General features: G+C 39.1%; 1 protein-coding gene and 1 pseudogene across 1 annotated transcript in view; one reads left to right on the top strand and one right to left on the bottom strand.

The window, feature by feature from the left end:
* Positions 1-19396: 19396 nt before the first annotated feature.
* Positions 19397-19572, top strand: LOC122905300 (annotated as a pseudogene).
* Positions 19573-24598: 5026 nt separating this feature from the next.
* HAS2 (hyaluronan synthase 2) overlaps positions 24599-27839 on the bottom strand; it is a 33049-nt gene continuing 29808 nt past the window's right edge. Inside the window, exon 4 of the mRNA XM_044245023.1 lies at positions 24599-27499. Within this exon, the coding sequence (XP_044100958.1) occupies positions 26570-27499 (930 nt within the window). The 3' untranslated portion in view covers positions 24599-26569. The remainder of the gene's footprint in view (positions 27500-27839) is intronic.

Below are 27839 nucleotides of genomic sequence, written 5' to 3'. Positions count from 1 at the left end.
TTTAATAGGTGTTCCTTCTTTTTCTTTTTCTTTTTTTAAAGATTTTATTTATTTATTTGACACAGAGAGTGATCACAAGTAGGCAGAGAGGCAGGCAGAGGGAGAGGGGGAAGCAGGCTCCCCGCCGAGCAGAGAGCCCGATGTGGGGCTCGATCCCAGCACCCTGAGATCATGACCCGAGCCAAAGGCAGAGGCTTAACCCACTGAGCCACCCAAGCGCCCCCCTCTTTTTCTTACATGTCTTTTTTTCCCCCAGGTGGGCCGAAAGGTAATTAGAGATAATATTTATTTCTTCTAAAGTACCTAATACAGAAGGACTGGCTGTTTTGCAAATTTTATTTTTGTTGGGGTTTTTTTAGTACCAAATTTATCTTTGGCAGAATATATGAGGATGTATATACTGGTAAGTCTGGGACATAAGTGATGGAAGACATTTCCAAAAAAATTATAGTAAAGGTTAAAGTGTAAAAAATGGAAGGAAACCCAAAAAACATAAGTATCATAAATTGACCTACAGAGTAAATCTACCACAGCTTTATTTTTTAAAAAAATTCTATTTATTTCTTTGAGGCTGATCAAAAGTGAGAGAGATCACAGAGGGAGAGGGAGAAACAGACTCACTGCTGAGCAAGGAGCCTGATGCGGGGCTCAATCCCAGGATCCTGAGATCAGGACCTGAGCCAAAGGCAGATGCCTAACCAAGTGAGTCACCTAAGGGCCCTATTGCTAGGCTTTTTCATGCCTATTTCTCTTGCTGCCATGCTAAGTCTGTGCCACAAACAGCTGCTATGTTCTCATATCCCTGATGTCACACTGCCTCCCTAGCCCTAAACATCATGTCCTATCTGGGAATGTTGCTCAAGAGATCTAATTGAGGGCATTTTGGAAAATAAAAAACTAGATAAAGAAAATAAGATGTCAATCATCCTACGTGTTTTTATTCTGCTTACATATATCCTCACTGTCCTTATAGGACAATCATAGAAGCTATCACAATTTTACATTGCCCTGTGGGTTATCACATGCTTATAAATGGTGTAAGTTATGTCCAACAGGTTATTATACTTCCATCATTTCCCTCTTAGTCAATATGGAGATTCTTTCTGTCTTTCCTATTATACAGAATACCGTGACGCATGCGCTCATCAAAATTTCAACATTTCCTCAACACACATTTTGAGAAATACAATGACCAGGGTCAAGGTTGAGTGTTTTTCTTCAGACACTTAATGAATATTGGTTTTTTCCAGACTGCCTTCAGAAAAAGCCCAAAGATTCTCCTAGCACAATATGCTGGTCACACTTTTCAGATTATTAAGTATTTTTTAATTTTTTCAAAGCTGATAGTTGAAAATTGGAAAATTATATGTACCCCTATATGCATATTTCTATATGCATAGAAAATACATGCAATATGCTTATTGCAGCATCATTTACAGTAGCCAAGATATGAAAGCAGCCAAGTATCCATCAATAGGTGAATGGATAAAGAAGTGGTATTTGTGTATACATACATATATAATGGAATATTATTCAAATATTACTCATATATATAGAATATCACACACACATATATATATATATAATGGAATATTTCTCAGCCATAAAAAAGAATGAGATCTTGTCATTTGCAACATGGATGGGAAGATGAATGAAACAGATGAAAGGATTAAAAAAGAAAATGAGAGGGCGCCTGGGTGGCTCAGTGGGTTAAAGCCTCTGCCTTCGGCTCAGGTCGTGATCTCACGGTCCTGGGATCGAGCCCTGCGTCGGGCTCTCTGCTTGGCGGGGAGCCTGCTTCCGTCTCTCTCTGCCTGCCTCTCTGCCTACTTGTGATCTCTCTCTCTGTCAAATAAATAAATAAAATCTTAAAAAAAAAGAAAATGAGAAAATTATTGTTTTTATTTGCATTGTTTGATTGATAATGGTGGCAAATATATTCAAAAGTGTTTTGGCCATATGCACATCTATGAATTACTTCTTCAGGTATTTTAGCTATTTTCTATAATAATGTAGGTATTTTTTCCAATATAGCATAGATATTCTTTACCTATGTTAGTTTGAATAAATATTTCCCACCATTACTTTTCATTTGCATCTACATTTCAGTTGTGTTTAGAATATGTTGCAACATAGAAAATATATAATTTCCACACATACACACAAAATGCACCCATCAGAAATGTACAGATTGGTGAGCTTGACCAATGCATAAATTTATGTAATCACCACCCTAATTAAGGCAGAGATTCATTCCATCTTCACAAAAGTTTTCTCAGCAACCTTTTGTAGGCAGTTCTTCTCTACCCCAGCCCTAGAAACCACTGGTTTGCTTCCTATTGCTCTAGATTGATTTCACCTTTTCCATAATTTCATATAAATGGAATCCTATAGAATGTGTGGCCCTTTCTTTCTGTCTTCTTTGGCTCAGTTTATTGCTTTTAAATTTCATCCATAATATCAATATTATTGGTAATTCACTCCTTTTTATTTGTATTTGTTACAAAGCACTCTACTTCAAAATGCTAAATTTTATTATTCTCTATTTCATAAAGAATCTGTTACATTCTTTTCCAAGATTTTGTTTTAAATTTTCTTGGCTTCCTACATAAAATATATTTTAGCCATGGGTCCTTCTTTTGAGTCTTCAGAATAATATGCATCTCCCCTTTCTATATATTTCTCATGTTCAAATTTTTTTTTGGTTTTTTTTTTTTTTTGCTTTGCTTCATTTTAATTAATTTTGAAAGAAGGAAAGATGTACCCAGACATGCCAGTGAATCTCTGCGTGAATTACCCTTGGCTTCTCTCACTGCTCATTTGCTGTTAATTCAATCTTACGTCCTGATTAATAGGTGAGGTGAAGAGGGAGGGTAAGGGGGGGGTAGTTTGATAGTTTTTATTTTGACCCCATTCCCAGTCATGAAGTCACCTGCTTTAACTCTGGTAACTTGAAACGGGATTGTGTCTAATGTCTAGTACCTGATTCTTTATCATTCTACCTAAAATCCCCAGCGTGTCATCTTACCAGATTCCCATTTCTGCATTGCCCCATTCCCTACCTAATTAACTTCCAAAATTTCTTTATTATAGAGACATAGCTCCCCAGATTCAATGCATCATTGCTTTATATAAAAGGAAGATAAGGATGATATAAGTCTATGGGCCCGTGTCTAGTACACAAGTATGCAACAAGGGTTGCGGGAACACAGGAGTATGAAGAAAAACACTCTAACTAACTCCAAAATATAGAACTAGAAATTAGAGGAGCAACCACATGATTTCTCTTGTTCCTCCTGGTTGAAACAGGATTTGAATCCAGATCAGTTTGACTACAACATTCAAGCTCCCTACAGCAAGAAGCTGATCCATTTTTGTAAAAAAGAACCCAAAATTTTCCATCTCATTTATACTACAAGTTAGACAAAAGAGAAAGACGTGTTCCTAGTCCTCAATGGTGCAAACGCCTACCTATAAAATAACACAACTTGCATGGTAAGTTCTAGAGTAGAGATAAGGTAAAGGAATACATTTCTTAACACGATTATTAGACGATCCGTTGTCATGATACAATAAACTCCTCTTGGAACAGTCCACTATAAAGAGTGGGTATTTGGAGGGTGCCTGGGCTCAGTGGGTTAAAGCCTCTGCCTTCGGCTCAGGTCATGATCTCAGGGTCCTGGGATCGAGCCCCACATCGGGCTCTCTGCTCAGTGGAGAGTCTGTTTCCTCCTCTCTCTCTCTCTCTCTCTCTGCCTGCCTCTCTGCTTACTTGTGATCTCTGTCTGTCAAATAAATAAATAAAATTAAAAAAAAAAAAAAGAGTGGGTATTTGGGGTAAATAAGAGCTGCAGCACATTAGGTGTGGTCTGCTTCATGCCGAGACAGCAGGAAGATCACTCCCTTTGGTCTGGACACTACAGCCCTGTTAATTCAGCCCCAGATCAAATTATCCTCTTGGCAGCCTCAACACACTGGTGACTCATGTTGGGCTGGCAGTCAACTGAAATCGCTAATCCCTCTCACACGTGCAGCTGTTTAGCCACATCTCCCCCATCCTGGCCTGGTGGGTTGCTTCTCAGAGACTGAGTGCTACGTTCTCATATTCCCCTAAACCATCTCATTTGCAAGAATGCACATTTCACACATGGCATAATCGTCATGACATAGGGATGAAACAAGCTTAAACTGCTATTCGCTTGCCCTGTAAGCTTGAAAGTCTAAGTCAGAAAAAGAAGCAAGAAATTAGGAAGAATGTCAGTGTCCCCCAACCTTGCATGTCTAATAAATCAACATTTTCATCTGTCCTCCCCCGAATATAAAGATGATACAAATTCTCTGTCCCAGCTAAGAATCCTTGGGGAATTTTTTTTTAAATTTATTTATTTGACAGAGAGAGAGATCACAAGTAGGCAGAGAGAGAGAGGGAGAGGGAAGCAGGCTCCCTGCTGAGCAGAGAGCCCGATGCGGGACTCGATCCCAAAACCCTGAGTTCATGACCTGAACTGAAGGCAGAGGCTTAACCCACTGAGCCACCCAGGCACCTCCCCCTGCCTTTGGGGAATTCTTAAAGGCAGAGAGGTACTCTAGGCCCTCTAAGCTGGTCACCTACTCCGAATCAAATATGATTCTAAATGTCTGCGTGTCCCCCGGGGAAAGATGTCTTCTTTCGAAATGAATGGGCCATGCTAAGGGGGAACTCACCTTATCTGAGCATCTGCTATATTTATTCAGGTTTAAATCCTTTCTTTAAACATGCTATTTATTTCATTGTCATGACAACCTTGTAAGTTACACATGACTCTCTTTGTTTTATGGTGACAGAGCTAGAGGTTCACGGAGAATAAGGATATTATGCTTGTTTTCACTGAAAAAAATAAAGGAGCCAGGGTATGACCATCAAAGTGTCTGGATTTAAGGCTTAGTCTATTCAACAAACCATATAGATATCCCTTGCCAATGCATAGATAGCAGCCAACTCCAAGAGGGAGGGTCTAGGGTGGAAAAAATGAAAAGACACTTACTCTGAAGGGTAGATAAATGAGGTAGTATGCTTACTTTGGTCTTGGTTTCTACAGCAATGCCAAAGTCATAATAGACATTCAAGAAATCCTTGAAAATTAATAAATAGCCAGGAAATGGTCAGGTATTTTCAATTTTCTTATCAAACCAGTAACTTTCTATTAATCAGCAGAAATTTCTTAAGTTCTTACTGTATATTCAATACCTCCTGGGGTATCATGAGAATATGATGATCTAAGACAATCTGATTTGAGTGAAACCCAATATACATGACCAGTATTCTCCAATTTAATCAAGTAGCAAAAATCAGCATAATACTGATTGTTCATGCTACAAGTATTTAGAGATAGAGTGCTTGAAAGGATTTGGGGGAACATATCTACAGCTCACATGACACAGTGCTCACATGATGTGAGCCTAAAAGGATAGATAGAAAAATTAGTGCATTTTAGGAAAGAAACACATTATTAGGAAGGGAGGCAGAGGTACAGAATGGGGAAAAGAGAAACAGAGACATTGGAGTGACAGAAAATGATTATAAGTTAAGGCAATGTTAGTAGCTGTAACAATCAGAAATGTATCATGCATGGAAAAGCTTACTGGGAGCTTTTTAGACCAGATCCAGAAGTGATACTCAACATATTAACACTCACATTCCATTGACAGGAACTCAAATATTCAATCACACCAAACTGCAAGGCAGAGTGGAGAGTGTTGTCTTTCTGTGTATACAGGAAGAGGAGGAAGTGGTTTTGGTGAATAACTAGCCACTCTCTGCAATAGAAATGAACTAATTTGGCAAAAAAAAAAAATCATGTAGAGCTCAAGATAGAGACCTGATCTCTGTGCAATTGTACAAAAATGAGCTAAAACCCTTGATGAAATACTCATAAGGTTGACTTTTAAGGGGCTAAAATAATTAAGGAATATAAAATTGCACTGAAAACTCAATGGATTTCCTGATTTGGGGTTGACTTCACTTCTTAGATGCCAAGAAATTGTTATGCTGCTACCGTACATAAAGAAGATGGAGAATACAGCAATACCTTCAAGAATCAATGTAGTCCAAAGCAGTTTGGACTGGGGAAAATAGGAATAATCCTTTTAGGACTACTCCCCATGATTCCAAGAATTTGCCAGCTATATGTTAGGTACTAGTTAAATATTTGTTGGGTTGATGAATAGGGTCTTATTTTCTTAGTACCCAGAAAATGTATATCAAGGTCATATTTGGAAAAGAGAATTCTGTGAGTGAAGATGTAAGACAAAACAGAAGATGAGAGAGAGGGAGAGAAAAAAAAAGAAGACAAAATATAGAAGGATCAGCAATTGTTACTTTAATTTATGACTGTGAGTTTTGTATACACATTATGTTTCATAATGATAACTAAATTAGGAGGGATGTATTATTATATTCATTTTGTAGAAAAGGGAACAAAAGTCTATAAAAATTGTGTCAGTTGGACAAGTTAGCACTGTCGATCATTGACAGAACTAGACTGAATCTGAATCAGATTCCAAATCCATGCTTTGCCCCCGATCCTCACTACAGCTATTAATTAACAAGGTAAGGAAAAGACTGGAGAAATCATCTTTATTTAAAAAAAAAAAAAAAGTCGTGGGGCGCCTGGGTGGCTCGGTCATTTAAGTGTCTGCCTTTGTCTCAGGTCGTGATCTCAAGGTCCTGGGATGGAGTCTTGCATCAGGCTCCATGCTCAGTGGGGAGCTGGCTTATCCATCTCCCTCTACCACTCCCCCAGCTTGTGCTCTCCCTCTCAAAATAAAATCTTTTTTAAAAAATGTCTTATGCTACAGAGGAGAAAGTTGATGAGCAAGGAGGAACTGTGTCTTGCCCAGGGTCAGAGAACTTTAATGGCAGAGCCAGACCTAGAAAACTCAGATCCCCCAATTTATGGTCCCACTACAAAAGTTTCAACTAGGGACCTGCTTTTTAAAACAGCATGTAGCGCTATAAAGTCATACTATGCTTGGCAATATACATCTAGAAATTTCCCTAAATTTATGCTTCCCACTGTGGGTTTTTGTGGCAGAATTATACCCCAAAGTATAACGGAATCAGTAAGTAGTACCTGAACTATGTTTTACTGAGTGAGGTGAAATGGGCACTGAGTAAAAGGAATGGTCAGTTGTACAAGATCAGGATTCCTAACTGAGTTACAGAAGTGATCACCTGATATAGTGGAAAAGAACCCAAGTGGAGAGTTAAGAGATCTGACTCTTCAAACCTGAGTGCCCCTGGCTACCTCTGTGACCCTAGCCCTCACATCCTCTATTTCAGTAGCTGGATATACTTTATCTCTTTCACAATAACCCCATAAACTGAGTACCTAACATTTTCAAAAACCAACGTTCAGAGACATTGTGTTGATGAACATCTATAGGTTAGAGATTAGGTTCCAGGCATCTTGACTACCAGTTTTAAATAAAACATTGTGCCAGGAGTACCAAGTGCAGTCGCCATCAGCATCACCTGACACTATATTAGAAATGCCACTTATCAGCATCTCCCAGACTTCCTGAATCAGAATATTTGGGGCTGGGCCCTGGAATCTGTGTTTTAGCAAGCCTCCTATGTAGTTCTGATTTGAGAAGCATGGGATCACTGTGATTTGGCATGGACATCATCACATGTTAAATGATATAGAGAAGGGAACCCAAGATATAAGCCAGATGGAAAGGTAAAGTTCAGGAAAAAGAGGCACTGAATCAAGAGTGAGAAGATGGGGGCACCTGGGTGGCTCAGTGGGTTAAGCCGCTGCCTTTGGCTCAGGTCATGATCTCAGGGTCCTGGGATCGAGTCCCGCATCGGGCTCTCTGCTCAGCAGGGAGCCTGCTTCCCTCTCTCTCTCTGCCTGCCTCTCTGTCCACTTGTGATCTCTGTCTGTCAAATAAACAAACAAAAAAAAAAAGAGTGAGAAGATGGGATAATGATACATGGAGTCCAGTAATTGCCTGGAATGCAACCCATTAGTTTTGGATTAATTTGAACTTTTTGTTTGGAAATAAGTATAAATTCTCAGGAAGTTGCAAGAATAGTACAGGCAAGTCCCATTAACCCTTGGCCCAGTTTTCCCAATATTTATATTTTAGATAACTATAGAGAAATATGATTACCAGGAAGTTCATTTTGGTACAATGTGTGTGGTTAGTTCTATCTCATACTTATCACATGTGTAGAAACATGTAAACATCACTTACCACAAAGATCTTCTCAAGTTATACCCTCTTGCCATCCCATACACTTGTCAATCACCACTTTTGTCTCTGTTGCTATAATTTTACCATTTAAAGAATGTTATATAAATGTAATAACATAGCATATGACCTTTCATATGTGCTTTTTTTTTTCTCAGCATAATTCCTTAGATCGTTCCAGGTTGATATGTATATCAATTGATTATTCTTTCAATGATGAATAATATGTCTTAGCGTCAATGTATCCGTTTTTTTTTTCATTTACCCATTGAAGGACATTTGTGTTGTTTCCAGTTTGGGGCTATTATGAATAAAGATGCTATGAACATTCAGGTACCAGTTTTCACATAGACATAATTTTTCATTTCTTTGAAATAAATGTCCAAAAGTATGATTGTTTGATTGTATAACAAGTATATATTTAGTTTTAGTTGTTGATTTTTAGGAAACTGCCAAATGACTTTCCAAAGTAACTCTGCAATTTTATGCTCTCAACAACTGTGTGTGAGATATCCAGTTTCTGTGCAATCTCATGAACATTCGGTATTGTCACTATTTGATTGTAGTTCTTAAGAGTGCGTAGTGGTATCTCATAATGGTTTTAATATCCTTAATGTGATACTGAACAAATTTTTATGTGCTTGTCATATGAATATCATTTTTGATGAAATATATCTTTTTCTATTCATGTCTTTCACCCATTTCCTACATGGATTGTTTGCTTTCTTACTGTTGAGTATTGCATATTCTTTATATATGCTCAATACTAGTCCTTTGTCAGATATGAAATTCACAAATAATTTCTCCCTCTCTGTAGTTTGTCTTGTCATTCTTTTTTTTTTAAGATTTTATTTGTTTATTTAACAGACAGAGATCACAAGTAGACAGAGAGGCAGGCAGAGAGAGAGAGACTGAGGGAAGCAGGCTCCCTGCTGAGCAGAGAGCCCGATGCGGGACTCGATCCCAGGACCCTGGGATCATGACCTGAGTCGAAGGCAGCGGCTTAATCCACTGAGCCACCCAGGTGCCCCTTGTCATTCTCTTAATAGGGCATTTCTCAAAGCAAAATTTTTACTTTTGATGAAACCCAATTTACCAATTTTCTTTTTAAAAATGGTGATTTTTACTGTCATACCTAAAAAACTCTTTATCAAGCCTTAGGTCCCAAAGACTTTTTATCCTATGTCATTTTATAAAAGCCTTAGAGTTTTATATTTTACATTTAAATCTATGATCCATTTGAACTTGATTATTTTTTTAAACTTTTTACTATGTATGAACTTTGAACATACAGATGAACAGAAATATAAACTCTGTAAACCTAGATCTGACATCATGTTATATAAAGGAAGGCAGGCAACAGGGCAATTGTCTTAACTGAAATTTACTTAAAAGACCAAACAGTCACATGCAATGAATGGAAACTGAATAGATCATAGTTTGAATAGAGCAACAATGAAATACGTTTTGAGATAATTCGGGAAAGCTGAACATGTATTCATGTTCATGTAGGATGGTATTAGATAATATTGATACAATTATAGTAAGTTGTATTGGGTACAATAATAATCTTGTCATTAAACAAGAAAATGTTCTTACCTTTTAGAAATACATACTAGGGTTTAGAAATACATACTAGGATATGTAGTGGTAAACTATCAAGATGTCTGATATTTCTTTTTTCAATTTCAGCAAGAAAATCATGAAGTAAGTATAGAAAAATGTTACCAGTTGTTCATTGGTTCCCTAAAGGAACTGGAACAGCTGTTCTAACATCTTAGTCTTTGAAGTATGGGACAAAGGTAAATTATGAAGCAGAACTTGGGACAGACTTGATTGAAAAGGAGAACATTAAGGTAATAGTGAAAATTTAACTAATTTACGTGTGCGTAGGTGGCTCAGTGGGTTAACGCCTCTGCCTTCAGCTCAGGTCATGATCCCGGGGTCCTGGGATCGAGCCCCGAGTCGGGCTCTCTGCTCAGCAGGGAGCCTGCTTCCACCTCTCTCTCTCTCTGCCTGCCTCTCAGCCTACTTGTGATCTCTGTCTGTCAAATAAATAAATTAAATATTTTTTTAAAAAAAGAAAATTTAACTAACTTAATTCAATCTAATGGATATTTACTAAGGAATTGAGCATTTGTTTTCTACAAAGTACTGTTCAGCATTTTGGATGATTTGAAGGTTGATAACACAGTCTCTCCTATCTAGAAAACAAAATGATGTCTTCAAAAAGTTACAAAGTGTTATAGGAAGGATGAGGAAAAGTCTTCCAGGTAGTGGAAGTGGAGGAGTCAGGGAGCGAGGACATCCAGACAAAGACATCACCTTAAGTAAATACATTCATGGGGTGCCTGGGTGGCTCAGTCTGTTGTACACCTGACTCTTAGTTTCTGCTCAAGTCATGATCTCAGGGTCATGAGATTGAGCCCGACATTGGCCTCCCCACTCAGGAGGCAGTCTGCTTGAGATTCTATTCTTCACTCTCTCTCAAAAAAAAATAAATAAATCTTTTAAAAAATGCATGCATTCCTTCATTCATTCACTGAGTTCTTGCTAAACATTGTGAATGCAAGGTAAGTAAATCAGGCAAAATCAATATGAATAATAAAATCCTGCATACTATCTAGCCCAGGGAAGACTTTTCTTCTATCTTAAATCAAGTTCATCTTTATTCTTAGAATGACATATGTATTCTTTTCCTAAGGCTGCTCTAACAAAGTAGCACAAGCTGGCCCCTTAGAACAAGAGAAATGTATTCTCTCAGTTCTGAAGGCTGGAAGTCTGAAGTCAAGGTGATGACAAGACCATGCTCTCTCTAATGGCAGGGGGAAAGAATGCTTCTTGCCTCCTTCTAGCTTCTCATGGTTGCTGATCCTACTTAGTAACTTTTTGGTTTGTAGCCTGTAATCTCTGCCTCTGTTGTCACATGGCCATCTTCTCCCTGTGTCCCTCTTCTCTTCTTATAAGTCCACCAGTTCTACTGAACCAAGGATTCACTCTACTCCAGAATGACATTATCTTAATTTCATTACATCTACAATTGTCCTATTTCCAAATAACCTCATATTCTGGAGTACTGAGGGTTAAGAGTTCACTATTGCTTGGCAGTGGGGGGGGGGGGACACAATTCAACCCATAAGAAAACTGATTCTAAAAATCAATTACTTCCATAAAATGTGTGCCTTGGGTTTAGCTAACTTAGAAATATGACAGCTTTGCCTCAGGAACAATTTCCTTTTTCCTCTTTTTTTTTTAAGATTTTATTTATTTCTTAGAAAGAGAGCACAAGTTGGGGTAATTCAAAGGGATAGGGAGAAGCAGAGTGCCCCCTGAGCAGGGAGTCCCAGGTGGGGCTCAATCCCAGGATCCCGGGATCATGACCTGAGCCCAAGGCAGACATTTACCTGACTGAGCCACCCAGGTGCCCCAAGACACAATTTTCTCAACCTACATTGGACTACCCAGTCTCTGAGATAAGGTCGATAGTATTTAGTCCCTATCTTTCTGTGATCAGTAAGTTCTTGTCCTAATTCACATTATTTAATCATGAAAAAATATTTTTAGGGTGTTAATGATGAATACATCTTATATTGCACAAACACAAGTTAAAGCTTTAAAGAGCAATCTTTCAGAATTTCATTTAACAATGGATTTATACATCTGTTTAGTGCGAAGTTACCACCACACATAGGTTTCTTGGCAACTGAGCTATTTTTGCCTACAGAAAACTAAAGAGGAGCTGAAGGGTATTTAAAACAACAGATTCCCAACTGTCGGGAATTATGAGTCTGTGTCCTTGTTTAATATCTTTCTGGACAGGTGCCTCCTGCTCTAATGGCTCTGGAGCTCTGCTTTCCACTGACAAGACACTTTCTGAATGGCCCGTGGCAGGGCTGGCAGAAGCCATCAGGCAGCATACACTTTACATCGACAAGATGCTCAATAAACATTTGTCACGTGAGAGAACGCTGTGAAGTCAGGGATGTTGCTTGCCTTGGGAATGCTGTAAGGTTTATTTCAGTTAGTTTCTACCTACAGTGACCGATGTGCGCTACAGCAGCATGGCACCGTGGTCAAGGATGAACTGTGGCCCAGAGTTCATGGGTGTGGGTGAGGTTTTGCAGCAGGATTCATAACCTCTTTCATATCCGAATGTCTTAATTGGTGAAATTGTAAAATAAGATCCACCCAACAAATCTGTGGTCGCGGTCACCTAGGAGAGAGCCTGATTTGGGGAAGGAGGGCAGAGAAATTCTTGCTTTGACTCTTTTCCTTTCTTTCATCTTTCCCATCCTTTTGAAGTAAACTAGGGATAGTGGGAGCCCTTTTCGGGGGGTGGGGGTGGTGGTTATTTTAAGACAGTAGGGCTTTCTTTCTAAAGAGGTGGAAGCTTCATTCCCTTTCCACCCATTCAAGGGAATAAGGAACTCTACTATCCTGGATTCCTGTCCTGAAGAAGGTGACACGTGGTTGAGGAGGACCGATATACATTTTCTCAAACTTCGCCATTGTTAGCATCGTCACATTCCCATAACCGTCATGCTGCCGTCATCATTATCAATAATCATTAGCATTTATGAAGTGTCTACTATGGTCCAGACACTGCACTACAACCTGTTTATACAGGGCTCATTTCGTATCACCAGAACCCTTTGACTAAGGTCCTGGTCCTTTCCAGCAAAGTTGGAGAAACAATGCAGCATAGCAAGTAGGCACTGGGTCACCAGAGCTGAACTTGTAGGTTTAAAGCCCTGTCCGCTGTGTGTAAACCTGCCTCCCAAGGAGCTCTATTCAATCACTCAGTGCCCTGTTTTCTCAATAAACCAGGGTGACAATGATGATAAGAGCACCTGCATTGTAGGAATATTATGAAGATGACATAAGTTGGAAGCATATCGTGCTTTGAACATATTTCACAGGGTAAGAATTCAGCCAATGCTTGCTATTCTCATCTCTCTCTTTTAGATGGAGGAACAGACTCGACTAGACAGAGCTGATGCCATTTTTAAATAGTGGCACTGAAATCTGACCACGGGCAATATGATTTAGCCTCTCGCATTCAAAACCTTGACCCCCCGCAGCTAAATTGAGTTTAATCACGAAAAGCCGTTGGCCATCAGAGAGCTGGCACGGTGCCATGCAAACCTAAGGGCTGAGGACTGGCACAGCTGATCAAGGCTCACACCACATTCCCACAGGCTGGAGTAAAAGTGAAATATGGCTCTGTTTGGAGATTCCCATGACACCCTCCAAACAGGGTGGAGACACACTGGTTTAAAACCCTTCAAATCCTAGAGACTGAATTGCGGGAAAGGTCAGGAGCAGGGATATGGGAAACTCTCGTTGGCCTTTTGAAGCCTGAACTCCGCTGCAGTTTCAAGAGGCATGCACACAAAAATTCCTCTTTGCCTTCCCTTTCCTCTTGGGTTCCGTAGACGAAGCCCGAGGACAGCCTGTTCTGAGGGTAGATTGAGAGCAGAAGTTGGGACACCCAGGGTGGCTTAAGTTACTACACTGAATGTGGAACCCAGTCTCTCTATCGGAGCCAAGGCTTGGGCTGCCCGGCCCTGTAATTAGCAGGGCTGTTGAAATCCACAGATTTGTCAGGCAAGGAAATGCCCTAGGCACAAGGATCCCATCCCAGGCACTCACCTTCCAGTTCTTTCTCAGATGCATTTAGCCGCAGCTGTGACAGAGGTCTGACACTGAAGTCTGATGATACTAAAAGCACTGACTCCATATTTTATAAGAACAAACACACAGTCTTTTCCTCTTTGCTATTTTTTGATTATAGGCCATCTTGAGCCAAACTTTTCTGGACTTGGAGAGTGTTTTTTGTTTTGCTTTTTTTTTTTTCCCTCCTTCTCAAATCTGGCACCACAAGTACTACATGACAGAGTTGAATCAGAATCAGTCTTGAAATCTTCTACTTGGGAGGCCCATCCAGACCTAAATGAAAACCACCATCGCCAACCCTAGGGGACCCTAAAGTTTGAGCACAAGCTTTGTCCTGGGGGCTGGTTGCCAGGGACCTTCCTCTTTGTTACAGGGAGCTCAGGGTACTTATGTGTTCCAGAATGCCATGTTCTCTGCTAAACTTCCAAAAAGCTGTATGCACAGCATATGGATCCTTTATTTATTCATTTATTTTAAATTTTTTTATTTCCAAAAATGAAGGCAGAGAGCGAGGCATCTTTAAGAAACCCTTTGTCGAAGCAGTGAGCTCTGAATAAATGAATCCCCCGTCTGCAGAAGGTAAGTCAGAAAGCGTTAGTCCTTTCCTCAGACCAGATCCCCATCTCTCTCCTGGACTTCCTTTCCCCAGCTCGTAGACCAGACCGTTTGGCTTTTTATTCCGGGAACTGGTGTGGTGGTAATGTTTGACCACTGCTTCTGGAGTTCTGACCCCTGACATAGAGCTCATCTTCAGAATGTACAAATCATGACTCAGACCCACAGAACAGCCAGGCACACATTGACTTCAAGAATCTCAGTATGAAAGAGGGATTTTATAGGTTACCTCATTCATTCATTTGGCCTTTTGTTCCCAGTTCTCCATATAACTGATAAAGACCTCTGACTTCAAAACCCACTCCACAAGCCCCTTTTCTCTTGTGAGTTTCAGCTTTTCTCTCTGAGGAAGATGGGCTTGACTATGTCCGATGTTTCTTTTGATCTGTAATTACGTTTCCGATTCATTTTTTAGTATCCCCCTTCTACAAAGCAGCTTCCTTAACCTCACAGAGGAAGTATTATAAATATAGAAACATAGCAGGCAAGGCCAAGTTCCTACAATTCCTGATTCCCCAACTAATGATCAATTACATAGGACTTTTTAAAATTTTAAGTATTGAAAATTGATTCTAAAATCGTGAAACCCCAGTCATTAATACTGGTGTTAATCAAGTAGTCTGTGACTCGAAGACCAAAGGTCTCTGCCTTTCTCTTCCCCTCCTTTGAGTTCCGGTCCTTCCATTGCCATCTTCAGAATAACCCCATGAAGGAGTTGCAAAGATGTCTGTTGTTTGCCAGACTCGTGAGTTTTTTTGGGTAAGAGGATTACCTTTTGGAGAATGACCTCCTTTTTACTGTGTATAGAATTAATAGCAATGGCTGTTGAAGAGTTCTGTCCAACCTTAGCCAAAGGGTAGTCATAGGACCTATCAGAATAGACTTATGGACCAATCAGAATCTCCCTTGTGAGAATTTAAACAAAGACAGAACCTGGGCTGAAGCTCACTCCATGTGGGAGGTGGGCATGGGAAAGAGTAGGAATCTGGAAAAGAATTCTCCTTTAGTTATCTACAATTACTATATGCCTACCCTCTTCTTTACCTGACTCTCTGGTCTTTCCTCATTAGAAACTCCAGTACATTCTTTCTCTCCTCTAATTAGCCAGTCATGTTCTATTACATTCAAGAGAAGGATTAGTTAAAACTGAGAAAACATAGCCTCATTGAATCTGGGTAACCTATCCAGGGTTACCCAAATTATGAATGGCAGAGCAGGATTCTAATTCATGCCTTTAGCCCAATCCAGTGTTTTTAACCATTCCAATCTTAAATTCTTTTAGATTCTCTAAGCTCCGTATTGTTAGATAAACAGATATCCTTTTTTCTTTTGGTAATTCGTGTAACATAAATGGACTCCGTTATTTTAACACCCTCCAAAAATGTGTTTATTGAGATATGACTTGATGTAATGCTATTAGAATTTATAGCGGGGGAAAACAATATAAGGAGGTTATGAGAAATTGGAGAGAGCATCAAACTTGAAGGAAGCAAATCTTTTTAAAATTAATTCTGCCTCATTATAGACTTTTTAAAAGTTTTTTACACTGCTGAGTCTGACATTTTTCATCTATACAACAGGGTTTTTATGGAAGATGAAAAAGTTGAACAGCAAATGTCATTATTCTGAGGGATATCTCTGTTGATGCCACTTGGCTTGATTTCTATTAATTAAGTTCAGTAAAATACAAGTTTGGCCACATAGTGAACAAATTCTTTTTAAGTGAGACACTTTTCTCCTTCTTAGATTTTGAAGTCGGCACTCACTCCCCTCAACCTGTTTCTTGACATCTTCCTTACTAAAAAATGGAAAGGTATTAATATTTAATTTATAGGCTTGTTTAGTGTTAATGAAATCATATATTCAAAACTGTCATTTGGTAAACACTCAACCAAAATTTACTTGTCATTGACTTAAGGGTTCTGTATTTTTTGCTAAACTAAAGATAAATTACTTTTATTCACTCACTTGATCAATTATTACTCACTTCATGAGCAAATACAAAGTCTTCAGTTGATCAGCATTTCATGTTGGCAAGATATGTTTGATAAGATGAGTAAGACATAGCCCTCCTCCTTGTGCATATCACAGTCTGTTAGAAGAAGAGAGAAACTTTTACATAACTAAATGTAGTATATTAAGGACATTATTACGGAAAATACAAGGGCCATATGGAAATAAAAGATGGAGTCACTGACTTGTTTCGTCACTACCCAAAGTCTTCACAGAGGAGGTTGTTACTTGACGTAGACCTTTCGGGATGACGTAATAGGTTGAGGGAACTAATCAGGACTGGTGAACTAGTCTTGGATAGGGATCAGTTGAATTAAAGTGATTATCTATGATTAAAGTGATTATCCACTGTTTTTACTGCAAATCTAAGTCTTCATCCAACTGTACCATTCACACCTGTCAACTTCGCTTAAACAGGAAAAAAATGAAAAGATTTTATCAGTGGGTTTAGAGTAAAAACAAAACAAACAAAACAACTGGTCCATATGTTCTCATTCATGATAGTAGAAAGAGAATGAGGTTATAGCTGGGGCCCATATCCATCTGACTCCAGAAGTTCAGCTGGACTAGATCAACTCTGAAAAAATATTTCAGTGTTTATATATGAATTCTCACCCAGTTATATTTCTGTAGACTGCCCGTTATCTGGTCTATGAAGGAAATGACTCAGGCATAGAAAGGAAAGACAGATAATACCTATGGCATCATTGGATTTGTCCCTTGCCAGATAGTATCATTCCAACAGAGATGCTTTCTTAACTGGACCTTGTCCAGCCTGGGCGTCTGTCCATGCAGTGAGATATCAGCTCTATATGCCCAGAAGTAATGTTCTGAATGGTTTGGAAAGTGGCCATCTAAGGGGGTCACAGTAACACAAGCAGCCTCAGTCAAAGTCCCAAAAGGTCAATGGAAGCTTTTAGCCCTCTTTACACTCTCTAATCTCTAGCTGTTTCTTCTGCTAAAAATATACTTGTGGAAAATTATTACTGGTTCCAAATTGCCATCCAATGCCTAGATTCTTGGCAATGCTGGGTGGGACTTTCCCTGGGTGGAGCTGAAAATTAGGCAAGAGATAGCTGTGGTCATCAATGCACACAGAATTAGTGTATTTCCCTTTCTAAAATAATCTTCTCCAGATACCCAGACATAAAAAAAAAAAAAAATGTTGCCAGCTATCAAAGACAGTAAAAAAATGTAAAACCTTGATTTGAGTGCTTAAATACAGTTTCATGCAATATTGATTAAAACATGGATAAAAACAATTTTGGATCCACAATCTATATATAACCAAGTCACACAGTTTTAAGTATTTCCTTGGGTCTCACTTGAGTAAGTTCTTGATTTGTTGAAATGAATAGCAGAGAAGAGGAAAATCCTTTTTCAAAATTTGATTTTGGGTAGGCAGGTACAAAATTTACAAAGGTTGAACCTTTAGCCCCATTATTTTGGATCTGCATGCATTCAGTGATGTTCGTTGGGCACATTCTATCTATCAAGCACTGTTCTAGGCTCTGAAATCTAGACTATTCCCCCTGCTCTCTGGGTTTTATTGATACTCCAGGTGCCGAGAGAGACAACAACCAAGTAAACATAAATAAGAATTGTTGTTTCCATTAATGATAGATGTGTTGAGAAAAATCACAGGATACTGTGTTGGAAAGTGCCAGGGAATGGGGTTGTCTCTTTAGGGAACATGGTTATTAGAGATAAGGTCTCTCTGAGGAAGTGAACTACATAGCAAATAAATAGCAACAGGTAGTGATCCTGAAGTAGAAACAAGCTTGCCTTGGCTGAGGAGCAGAAGGAGTGCCAGTGTGTAGTGTGTAATAGGGAAGAAAGATAGGAGTTTCACAGAGGTCATGAAAACAGAAGGCAAATCATGTGGAACCTTGTGGAGCCTGGTATCCCAAGAGAAGAAGACACTTGAAGGCTTCTACACAGGTGAATGACATGATCTCACACTGTCCATTCCATGGAAAAATGAAGAGGAGCAAGAGTGGAGGGAAAGACGGATGTCTGTGAAACCAAGGACAAGATGGTAGGCAATGTGGCTGGGTGGTCGCAATAAGTACCCATGAAGACTTGGGGCCCCAATCTGACTTCTGCCACAGTACATATATGAATGTCTCCTAATGCTCAGAACTCATAACAGGAACTCAAATATGAAGGATTTTTCTGAATTTCCAATGGCCTTTCCCTTCTTTTATTTTTATTGAGCCTGTCAGCAGCCCTATGAGCTTTGTAGCAGAGGAGTTCTTAGGCTTTGACAAATGAAGAAATTGGGATTTTCACTAAGAGTCAACCAGAACACGGTAGAGCCAGGACTCAAACCCATCAGATGCCAACTCCATGCTCCCACTGCCCCCCTACCATGTTTTAGGCATTACAGAACATTTAATTTATCAGACACAAAATTGTATTGAGTTAAGTGCTCTCCTCGAAGTCAGAACTTACTAGAAAAATTATAACAGATTATCTGCTTTGTATCTAAAGGAAAAGAAGTTCCCCTGTTCCTAGGGGGGGGAAAAAATCTTCAGGATGTATTAGAAGCCACCAAAAGGGTGATTTAAAATGCCTTTTTGAGGGCGCCTGGGTGGCTCAGTGGGTTAAGCCTCTGCCTTCGGCTCAGGTCATGATCTCAGGGTCCTGGGATCGAGTTCCGGATCGGGCTCTCTACTCAGCAAGGAACCTGCTTCCTCCTCTCTCTCTGCCTGCCTCTCTGCCTACTTGTGATCTTTCTCTATCAAATAAATAAATAAAATCTTTTAAAAATTTAAAAAAAAATAAAATGCATTTTTGAGGTACATTGAAGGACACAACTGGTAGAATTGGTCCCTTTTGCAAGACTGAAATCATGGCAGGTCCAGAAACTGCTGTCCCCTTCCATTTCACTGGTATCTGAAAAAATTTAACTCTTATACTTTCATAAGTAGAATGAATTGTGGACTGGACACATATGGGGGCATTGCTGTGATGGTCTTAGACTTCACGTTAAGGTCTAAAAACACATTACCTGTGAAAGCAGCATAAATGGGTTTTATACCTTACTACAGCTGTTGAGTTCCCCAGGCCTGGAGAAGCTAATGGTAGCTCATCATGTGATAGTAATTTGTACAATACATTATGAACCTGGGGCAGGAGGGAGGAGTTAGGATAAAATGCATTTCGAAGAAGTAAAATTCCTCGGTATTTGAGTTAAATGTCTCAGCCCTTGGTCCAGAAATTGCTACGGAAAGAAATTTTAAGAAAGAAGGAACAAATGAAAGAAGACAAAGATGAAGACAAAAACGAAGACGAAGATGAAGGTGAAGGAGAAGGAGAAGGAGAAGGAGAAAAGAACATAAATGAGGTTAGTTGCTTAGGAAGGAGGGGGAAAAGAAAATAAAATTTTATTAAACTTCTATTATGTGGCAAATATCTTTCATAGGGACATTGCATAGACTACCTTGATTGCACAGTAACTTTGAGATGTGGCATCTCCATTATTATTCAGACGAGGAAAATAAGGATCAAAGAAGTGGGGTAATTTCCAGTTTAAGTCAATCTCCAACCAAAGCCCAGATATAAAATAAATGAGACCTCCAAACTTGTTCTGGCCTTGTGCACTTCCAAAGTGGGTAGTATGGCAATGATTTGTTTGAGGGCAAGAACTTAGAAGATCCATTTTTGATAGGTTATGAGATTTCTTCATGGTACTGAAAATTTCAGGTATTGTAGACAGCCCGGGGTGGTTTTTTATTTAAAGTCTAAATATCAAAGACCCATAAACCTGAAAAGCTTATAATTTACAACTCTTTTTGAGGGGAATGGATTTAAGCATAGCCTCAATCTGTCAGATTTAAGAGAGTAGCTGCCCAGAAATTGCTAATTTGAGGTTTTCTGCATTATAAGGCAGGCCAAAACATCTGGATAAAAGACTCAGATGCTAGCCTCAGGGTTTGTAGTCAGCTGTGCAACCTTGAGCTCGGTGCTAAAATCAACTGGTTTGCAGTTGATTCCTTTGAGATAAGGAGCCTTCGCTCTCTCTTCTTTCTTTAGGTCTTGACTCATTCCAGCAAGGATTTGAGGCAGCTGAGTTGGACTCCTGTGAACTTCAAAGTTCCTTTGTGCACTGATGATACTGATAGTTTCATTTAAACAGCCCTTCAACTTTGATCCCAGAAATCCTTCTTCCCAGATTATTATTTCCTTTAAACTTTCGTCAGTGTTCTTTGGGTTTTACTGGAAGAGACATACCACGTGTTGTCTAGAAAAGTGGGATGTGTCCTTACATGACACGCTCCCGCCTCCCTTCTTTCTGAGTGAATGTGTACAATTGCGATCCTCTCCTGATCTAGTTTAAAAATGGTTGTATTCGATTTTTCGACTTGACAACCCAACTCAACCCAAGATAAAGGCAACTTTTTCTTCAATTTGTGAAACAGTTGTGCTGCTTCTCAGTCAGTGCCCTATACGATGCCAAGTTGTTTCAAAGGTTAGGTTCACCTAGTCTTTGCACATTTCCCCAATATACCAGGATTGAACTCCCGGTTGCCCTGAACGGCAGAGCTGAAACAAGTCACCTAGGTTTGCTGAAGCCATAGTGGGGAGAGCTTTGTGACAGCAAATGGGCAAACTGAGCTCCTTGAGAGGAGCCTGTCTCTGTGGCTCAAAGGCCCAGTGGAAGGAACCTGAAGGCTCCTCCCCCCTTCATTCCTATGGTCTCTGCACCTGGAGCTGATTACTCAAGAAATAAGGAGCTTAAGCGTTGCATGTTTTTCCTAGATTTGAGTGAAAACAATTCCAACTTGCGGTGTCAGGAATTATATACTAGTGTTACCTACACAAATTCTGCAGGATAACAATGTTAATCCAGATGTGACCTCACTTCCCTGTGGAACAGACACCCTAGTCATCTAAGTGTAGAAATTTCTGTATGTGATGGGCCTTCCTTGCAGACTCATAAAACATCATCAGCATGTTGAGGTTCTGAGAATTTCTGCAGGAAAGAAAGCTGACTAAGGTAAAGGGCAAAATGTGTGCAAGGGGGAGCAAAGCAATCTACTTTAGTAGGACTGCAAAAAAAGAGTAGGATTAAGGCCTGCCAAGAAAGGGTAGAAACAGATCAATCATTAGGCTTGAAGGTTCTCGAAGAGATTGAATCGTTTTCTCTTGTTGACAGTGAGATGAAATTAAACCTTTGCATTCAGAGTAAGGTCTTAGAAGGAGAATTGTAACAGAAATGTAGAGTATCCATTGGATGGAACAGAAATGAGAAAAAGAGGTAGTTAGGAGGTATCTTCACCATTCATAACTTGGGTGAGAGAGGAATTTGAGTGTCACGGCAAGCAGGAAATCAAACAGTTGTTGCGACCAGCTGGTTACAGGGTATATAAAAGAAGCTGAAGATGGTGTTTGGGCAACTGGAGGGAGAGCTGGAGGGAATGGGATGAAAGCAGTCAAGTGCCTGGAAGAGCAAACTTGAACGAAATCATATTCGTTTATGTGGGACACTCAAATCCAAATCTCCATCATGTAGTTTGGTTTGTGGTATTTTTAGCACCCCGTTCAAAATTATTTACATGCCCTGTGCCCCATCAAATTGAAACATATCATTCTAGTACTTCTCCCAGTTGGATTATGGTAGATACCCTTCAATTGTTGTGTTTTTTAAGATTTTATTTTTAAGCAATCTCTATGCCCAATGTGGGGCTCGAACTCACAATGCCGAGATCAAGAGTCACGTGCTCTACCTACTGAGCCATCCATGTGTCCCTCAAATGTACTTTCTATAGCTTAGTCTGCCCTCTTGGTTAAATACCAACCCCACCTTAATTAAACTTGTTAATTCTGTGAAAAGAACATATACCAAAATCATACCTTTATTACTTCACCCATATTCTTTTCATCTGGAAGGTTCCCATAAAATCTGTACCTCCTTAAAGAATCACCCCCAAACCACCTTGACGGCTATCTTAACAGAGCTAATAGTCCACTCCATTCCTTCCTTATATATCCCCATGCCATTCTTCACACCTTTATTATTCCATTTTGCACCGAATGTTTGTATAATTATCATATTCCTCTTACTCAGTTATAAGTTCTTTGAATCCACCTTTTGATTTCTTGCTCAAGACAGGTGTTTAGTATGCTTCCTTAAAACCAGGTGTCTGTCAACATCCATATTTGAATAGCTCAAAAAGAAAATGCTAATATTTGAATGACAGTTGTCACAGAGACAATGCTTTGTCTGAGGAAAACAGAAGATACTAGATTAGAGCAACGCTTCTCAGATTCAGGGTGAGGAAGTCATCCGGGGGATTTCATTAAACAAGTCCTGGGGGCCGGCCTGGAATTTTGATTTGGTGGGTCTGGAGTGGGGTCATGCCTTTGCATTTCTAACAAATGCTCAGGAGATGCTGGTGTTGCTGGACCACGAATGGCACACTGAGTAATGACCTATTCAAAGGGTAAGTCTGACATCAGAATGCCTTCCCCTAATTTCCACCATCACGATTTACTAGCTGTTTGAGCTCAAGGTACCAACTTAATCTTTAAGCCTGTGATTCCTCACCCGTAAACAGCAATCATAGTAGAACCCCTTCTTCAGACTGATAGAACTAAAACAGCCGGTCTATACACGGTGCTCCTGGCAGTCCCTGATACCTGATAGGTGCGTAAAACTAGGTGTTGGTTTGAGTATTTAACGGTACAAATAAATCAGCAGATTCCTAAAGAACAAGGGCCATTAAGCCATGGCCAAATCTGGCTCATTGCCTTTCTGAGTAACGCAGATAAACTTGGTATGGTTTTAAAATACTTAAATGACTAAAAAATATGGAAGATTTCATAATGCATGAAAATTACAAATTCAAATTTCGATGTCCGTAAAGGGTTATTGGAACATGGGCACACGCATTCGTTTGTATAATGCCTATGGACACTTTTTGTGCTGCAGGAGCAGAGTGAGTAGACCCATGACTGACCACATGGCCAGGAAAGCCGAGAGCACACACTCACTGGCCCTTTCCATGAAGTTAGCCAACCTTTTAAAAAGCACCAAGTTACGTTATCAGTCAATTGGGATTAGAACCATCACCAGATGGCAATAATATTCAGTGACTACTGTATGTGTATTCATAAACTGTTTATACATATAGTTTATATATATGTTATATACTCTTGTATATATGTATATAATTTATATGTCTATAGACAGATAATTTAACTGTACCCAAATAACAAGGGAGCCTTAGGAACCAAATAATAAAAGAAAATTGGGAAATAAGATGAATTTGAGGGATGAGTGGCAAATTGGACTACCATGAAAGCTCCTCAAAACAGGAAATGCTATTAGATGTCCCAATCCACTTAAAAAAAAAAAAAAGCAATACTTATTGTCCTTTTGTCCTTTTTCTGATTATCAAAATACAGGATCATGGTATTTGGAAAATACAAAAATGTATAAGCATAGAAATCGGTGATATTCCTAAAAATAGAGATAACCAACATTTAAACATTTGTATTTTTACAAAATCAGGATGTTACTGTACAAAATGGTTATATATTTTTAGTGTAACATTTGCCCAATTTCTCGTATCTTGAGGATATTTTAATGGGTAATAATGTTCCATTGTTTGGAAATGCCCCAATTCATTTAACTATTGCTCTCTATTGGTTTTGAAGTTACTTTAAGATATTGCTATTATTTATAAATACAATTAAACAAACCTGATTATGACTTTTCTGGAAATGTATCCCCCCCCACTCTGATAAATTACTATAATAAAAGTTTGTCTAAATTTGAGCTGTTTCCAAGGGAAGTAGAAGGTTAAGATTAAAGGCAAAGTTTATATGAATTGAATCTTTCTCTGTATCTGTTTTCCAGATTTCCAAACCACACCAATTTAGGGGATTTCTGCTTCATGATTAGTAATATAAGTGACTTTTATTATCTTTGACCAGGCATGTTTGTTTGTTTTCTGCATACCCCATTCTTGAAAATCTATTCCGCTACAAATCAGGAAACAAAGCTTTTGTTTGAAATGCCCCCTTCCCTTAGAAAAAAAGGCAATGCTCTTATCAAAAATATTTTATTTACAAAAAATCAATTATACTATACATCCTATACTGGAAATACATTGAATAATTGCTAAAATAAATACAGGCAATTAATTCAATCTCTTAAAAGAATGAGAGAATTTGACATTTGAAAGTTATCAAAGCTTAACTTAGAACATAAATAGTTAAAAAGGCAAACTCAAGTTTTAGTTTCATTTATTGGCATGCTGTGCTCTGTTTCCCACAAACTCTCCCATCCGTGAGTCTGAGTTGCAGAATGGTTATGTACCTTTTTGAAGTCCAAAGGTAGAATGTGCAGCTTTTTCTTAGGCAGAATAGATGAAACAGGGCGTCTGCATGGAGGAAGCACGTGGAAGCACGTGCCAGAAGCACGTGGTTGAACACGTCTCCACATTCACACTCCACTTCATCACAACAGGTTTTATGCAACGACTCATGTGTTTTGATTGTTTCTAACACAAGTCTACACAGCACCAGCTACAAGGCAAGATGGATCACATCAAAAGTCAAACCAGGTAACTGAGGCCCTTAAGAGTAGTGAAATTAGCTGGGTTAAGGGAACTTAGTTCCTTCATTTTTTCATGTGCCAATTCTTGATACACTTGTTAAACCTGGGTATTATTTTGATTACGTAAACCTATCTATGGAGGCCAGTAACAGGACAAATGGAGCGATTATCTGTATGAATTCAAAAAAAAAAATATCCTCCCTGGGAAGGAGAAAATGAGTTTAATGCGCCAATTTTGTAATCTATAAGCTTTTACACTTATCAATTGTAGCCAACTCACCCGTGCAAAAGTCCTAGTAACACGGAAACTGAACTGGCAAGCTGAAAGAGAGACAGGTCAATTATGTTCAGTTTGTCGACAGGATCTGGTGAATTCAGGCCACAGAACAAACGATGAACTGCATTGTACTTGTCCAAATAACACAGGTAATTTCTTCCACTTTCCCTTTTACTCAGCCTGAGAAAACACTGCCAGAAGCTCCATATTTGCCCAGTGTTTTCTTTCAAGGACTAGCATTACCCCCCACTTTTTTAAGAATCTTATGAAAAATTGCACTTTTCTACCCCCTTTGGCCTTGATTTTCAATGATTTCCTTTCGTGTGTGTGCACCTAAGTATGTATTTCTACTCCCAAAGTGTGAAGGCCTTTTCTAAAAGAAATGAAGAAAAAAAAGTTAAAATATTGAAAGTTTAAATATTTTTCACAGAAATAAACTATTCCATGTTAAAAGGTAGAGAGAGAGAGAAACATTTTATTCTTTCTATCATGAACAACATCAGTCAACCACGCTTCACATTTTGGGTAGGTTTTTTTTTTTTTTAAGTATGAATTTTTTCAGAACCTATTTTAATAATAATAAAAAAGAACAGGTGTATTTTGGCAGAGAAGTAAAATATAGAATATGCAATTTGTTTTAAAAATCGGCATACAAAATTTTAAAACACAGTACAATTATATAAAAATACAGCACAGCCAACGGCCTTTGAAATTTCCTTTGGCATCTCATTTGGTAGAGTTAAACAGAAAATCTTTTCTAAAAAAAAAAAAATTAGCTATCGACACAGTCCATAAGTTAGGTTGTATACGTTGAAAGAACTTTTCCTTGAGTTTCCGAAATCCTTTTCTTCCATGATAACCCACATAAAGCATGGCTAGTGAGGTATATAGGGCAAACACTGTTAGGCAGATGTACATAAGGAAAAAGTGCATAAACAAAGAATGCTTCCCATTTTCATAGAAATAACAGGTTAAATCTGAGTTTCTTCTCATTGATGTCTTGTTTTCCTTTGGCTGAATCAAAATAAACCCATAGAGACATGTCTTGGTTCAAGTCCCAGCAGCAGTGATGTGTCTCCTTTGGTGGCATTATTGGATGCCACAATACTGTACAGTCCCAAGAGGAACTAAGGTTTTGTGTGTGTCTGCGTATGTGACAGCAAACGTCAAACAACATAAGATCATACATCGAGCACCATGTCATACTGTTGTCCCTTCTTCCTCCTGCCACATTTATTGATGAGAACCACATAAAGCGTCAAAAGCATGACCCAATAGCAAGCATAGAGCAACGTTCCAACAATGAGAACTGTCTGCTTGGATTCTGAGAATGGCTTTTTAGATTCCTTATAAATGGTGAAAATCACACCCCCCAGGAGGATTGTAAACCACACCGATACTGGAATGAGTCCTATGAAATTGACAACAATGGTCTTCCTTCCAGACGTGCCCCACCCAGCTTTGTTTATTGTTGCGATTGCAAACATCTTGGCGGGAAGTAAACTTGACATGTATAACACTGAGTAGAGGGACATGAAGACCATAACAATATTTCCTCTAAGGCAGCTGGCAAAGGACGATTTTATGAGACCTACTAACTGGACAGTTAACAAGAAGAGGAGGATGTTCCAAATTTTACCCCGGTAGAAGAGTTGGATGACTGTCGCAATGAGAAAGAAAGGGAAGAATCCAGTGATCACGGCCTCGTAGGTCATCCACAAGTGATGTTTATGAAACCACATAGCATTGTACAGCCACTCTCGGAAGTATGACTTGCTCCAACGGGTCTGCTGGTTTAACCATCTGAGATATTCTATCGGTGTCTCCGTAAGGCACTTGGATCGAGCTGTGTATTTTGTTGCATAGCCCAGGCTCAGCACTCGGTTCGTTAAATGCCGGTCATCACCAAAACTACACTGGCTGCCCATAAATTCCTGATTGTACCAGTCTTCCACAAATTCATGCAGCAAGGAGTTTCTGTACATCCCCAGAGGTCCACTAATGCACTGGACACACCCAAAATAAGACTGGCAGGCCCTTTCTATATTAAAAGCCATCCAGTATCTCACACTGCTGAGGAAGGAGATCCAGGAATCGTACTTGTTTAAAATCTGCAAGAAGGAAATACAAATAAATCAATAAATCAATAAAACATAGGCCCCCACTAAAATACCAACAAAATCCGCATCATCACGAGATTACTACCTAAAGTGAGGTTTGTTGTTTGATCCTCCTGTATTAGCATCCTCCTTATTTTTGACATGATTGTTTTTCATTTTCTCTGATTCTGTGTTACTGGATCAATCTGATAAATTGTGTGCCTGTGTTGGGACTCCTGGATGAGCAACCGTTTTTCTCCTACATGACTGTCCTCTTTTTTGCCCAGGGCTTTTGTTGTTGTTGTTCTTGTTATGCTGTGATATTGGGCGTGTTTTTAAGCTCTAGTTCTCG

The sequence above is a fragment of the Neovison vison genome, chromosome 4, assembly GCF_020171115.1.
Source record: "Neovison vison isolate M4711 chromosome 4, ASM_NN_V1, whole genome shotgun sequence".
Classification (NCBI taxonomy): domain Eukaryota; kingdom Metazoa; phylum Chordata; class Mammalia; order Carnivora; family Mustelidae; genus Neogale; species Neogale vison.
The sequence above is the reverse complement of the archived record's forward strand: the minus strand, read 5'-3'. Positions and strand labels throughout refer to the sequence as shown.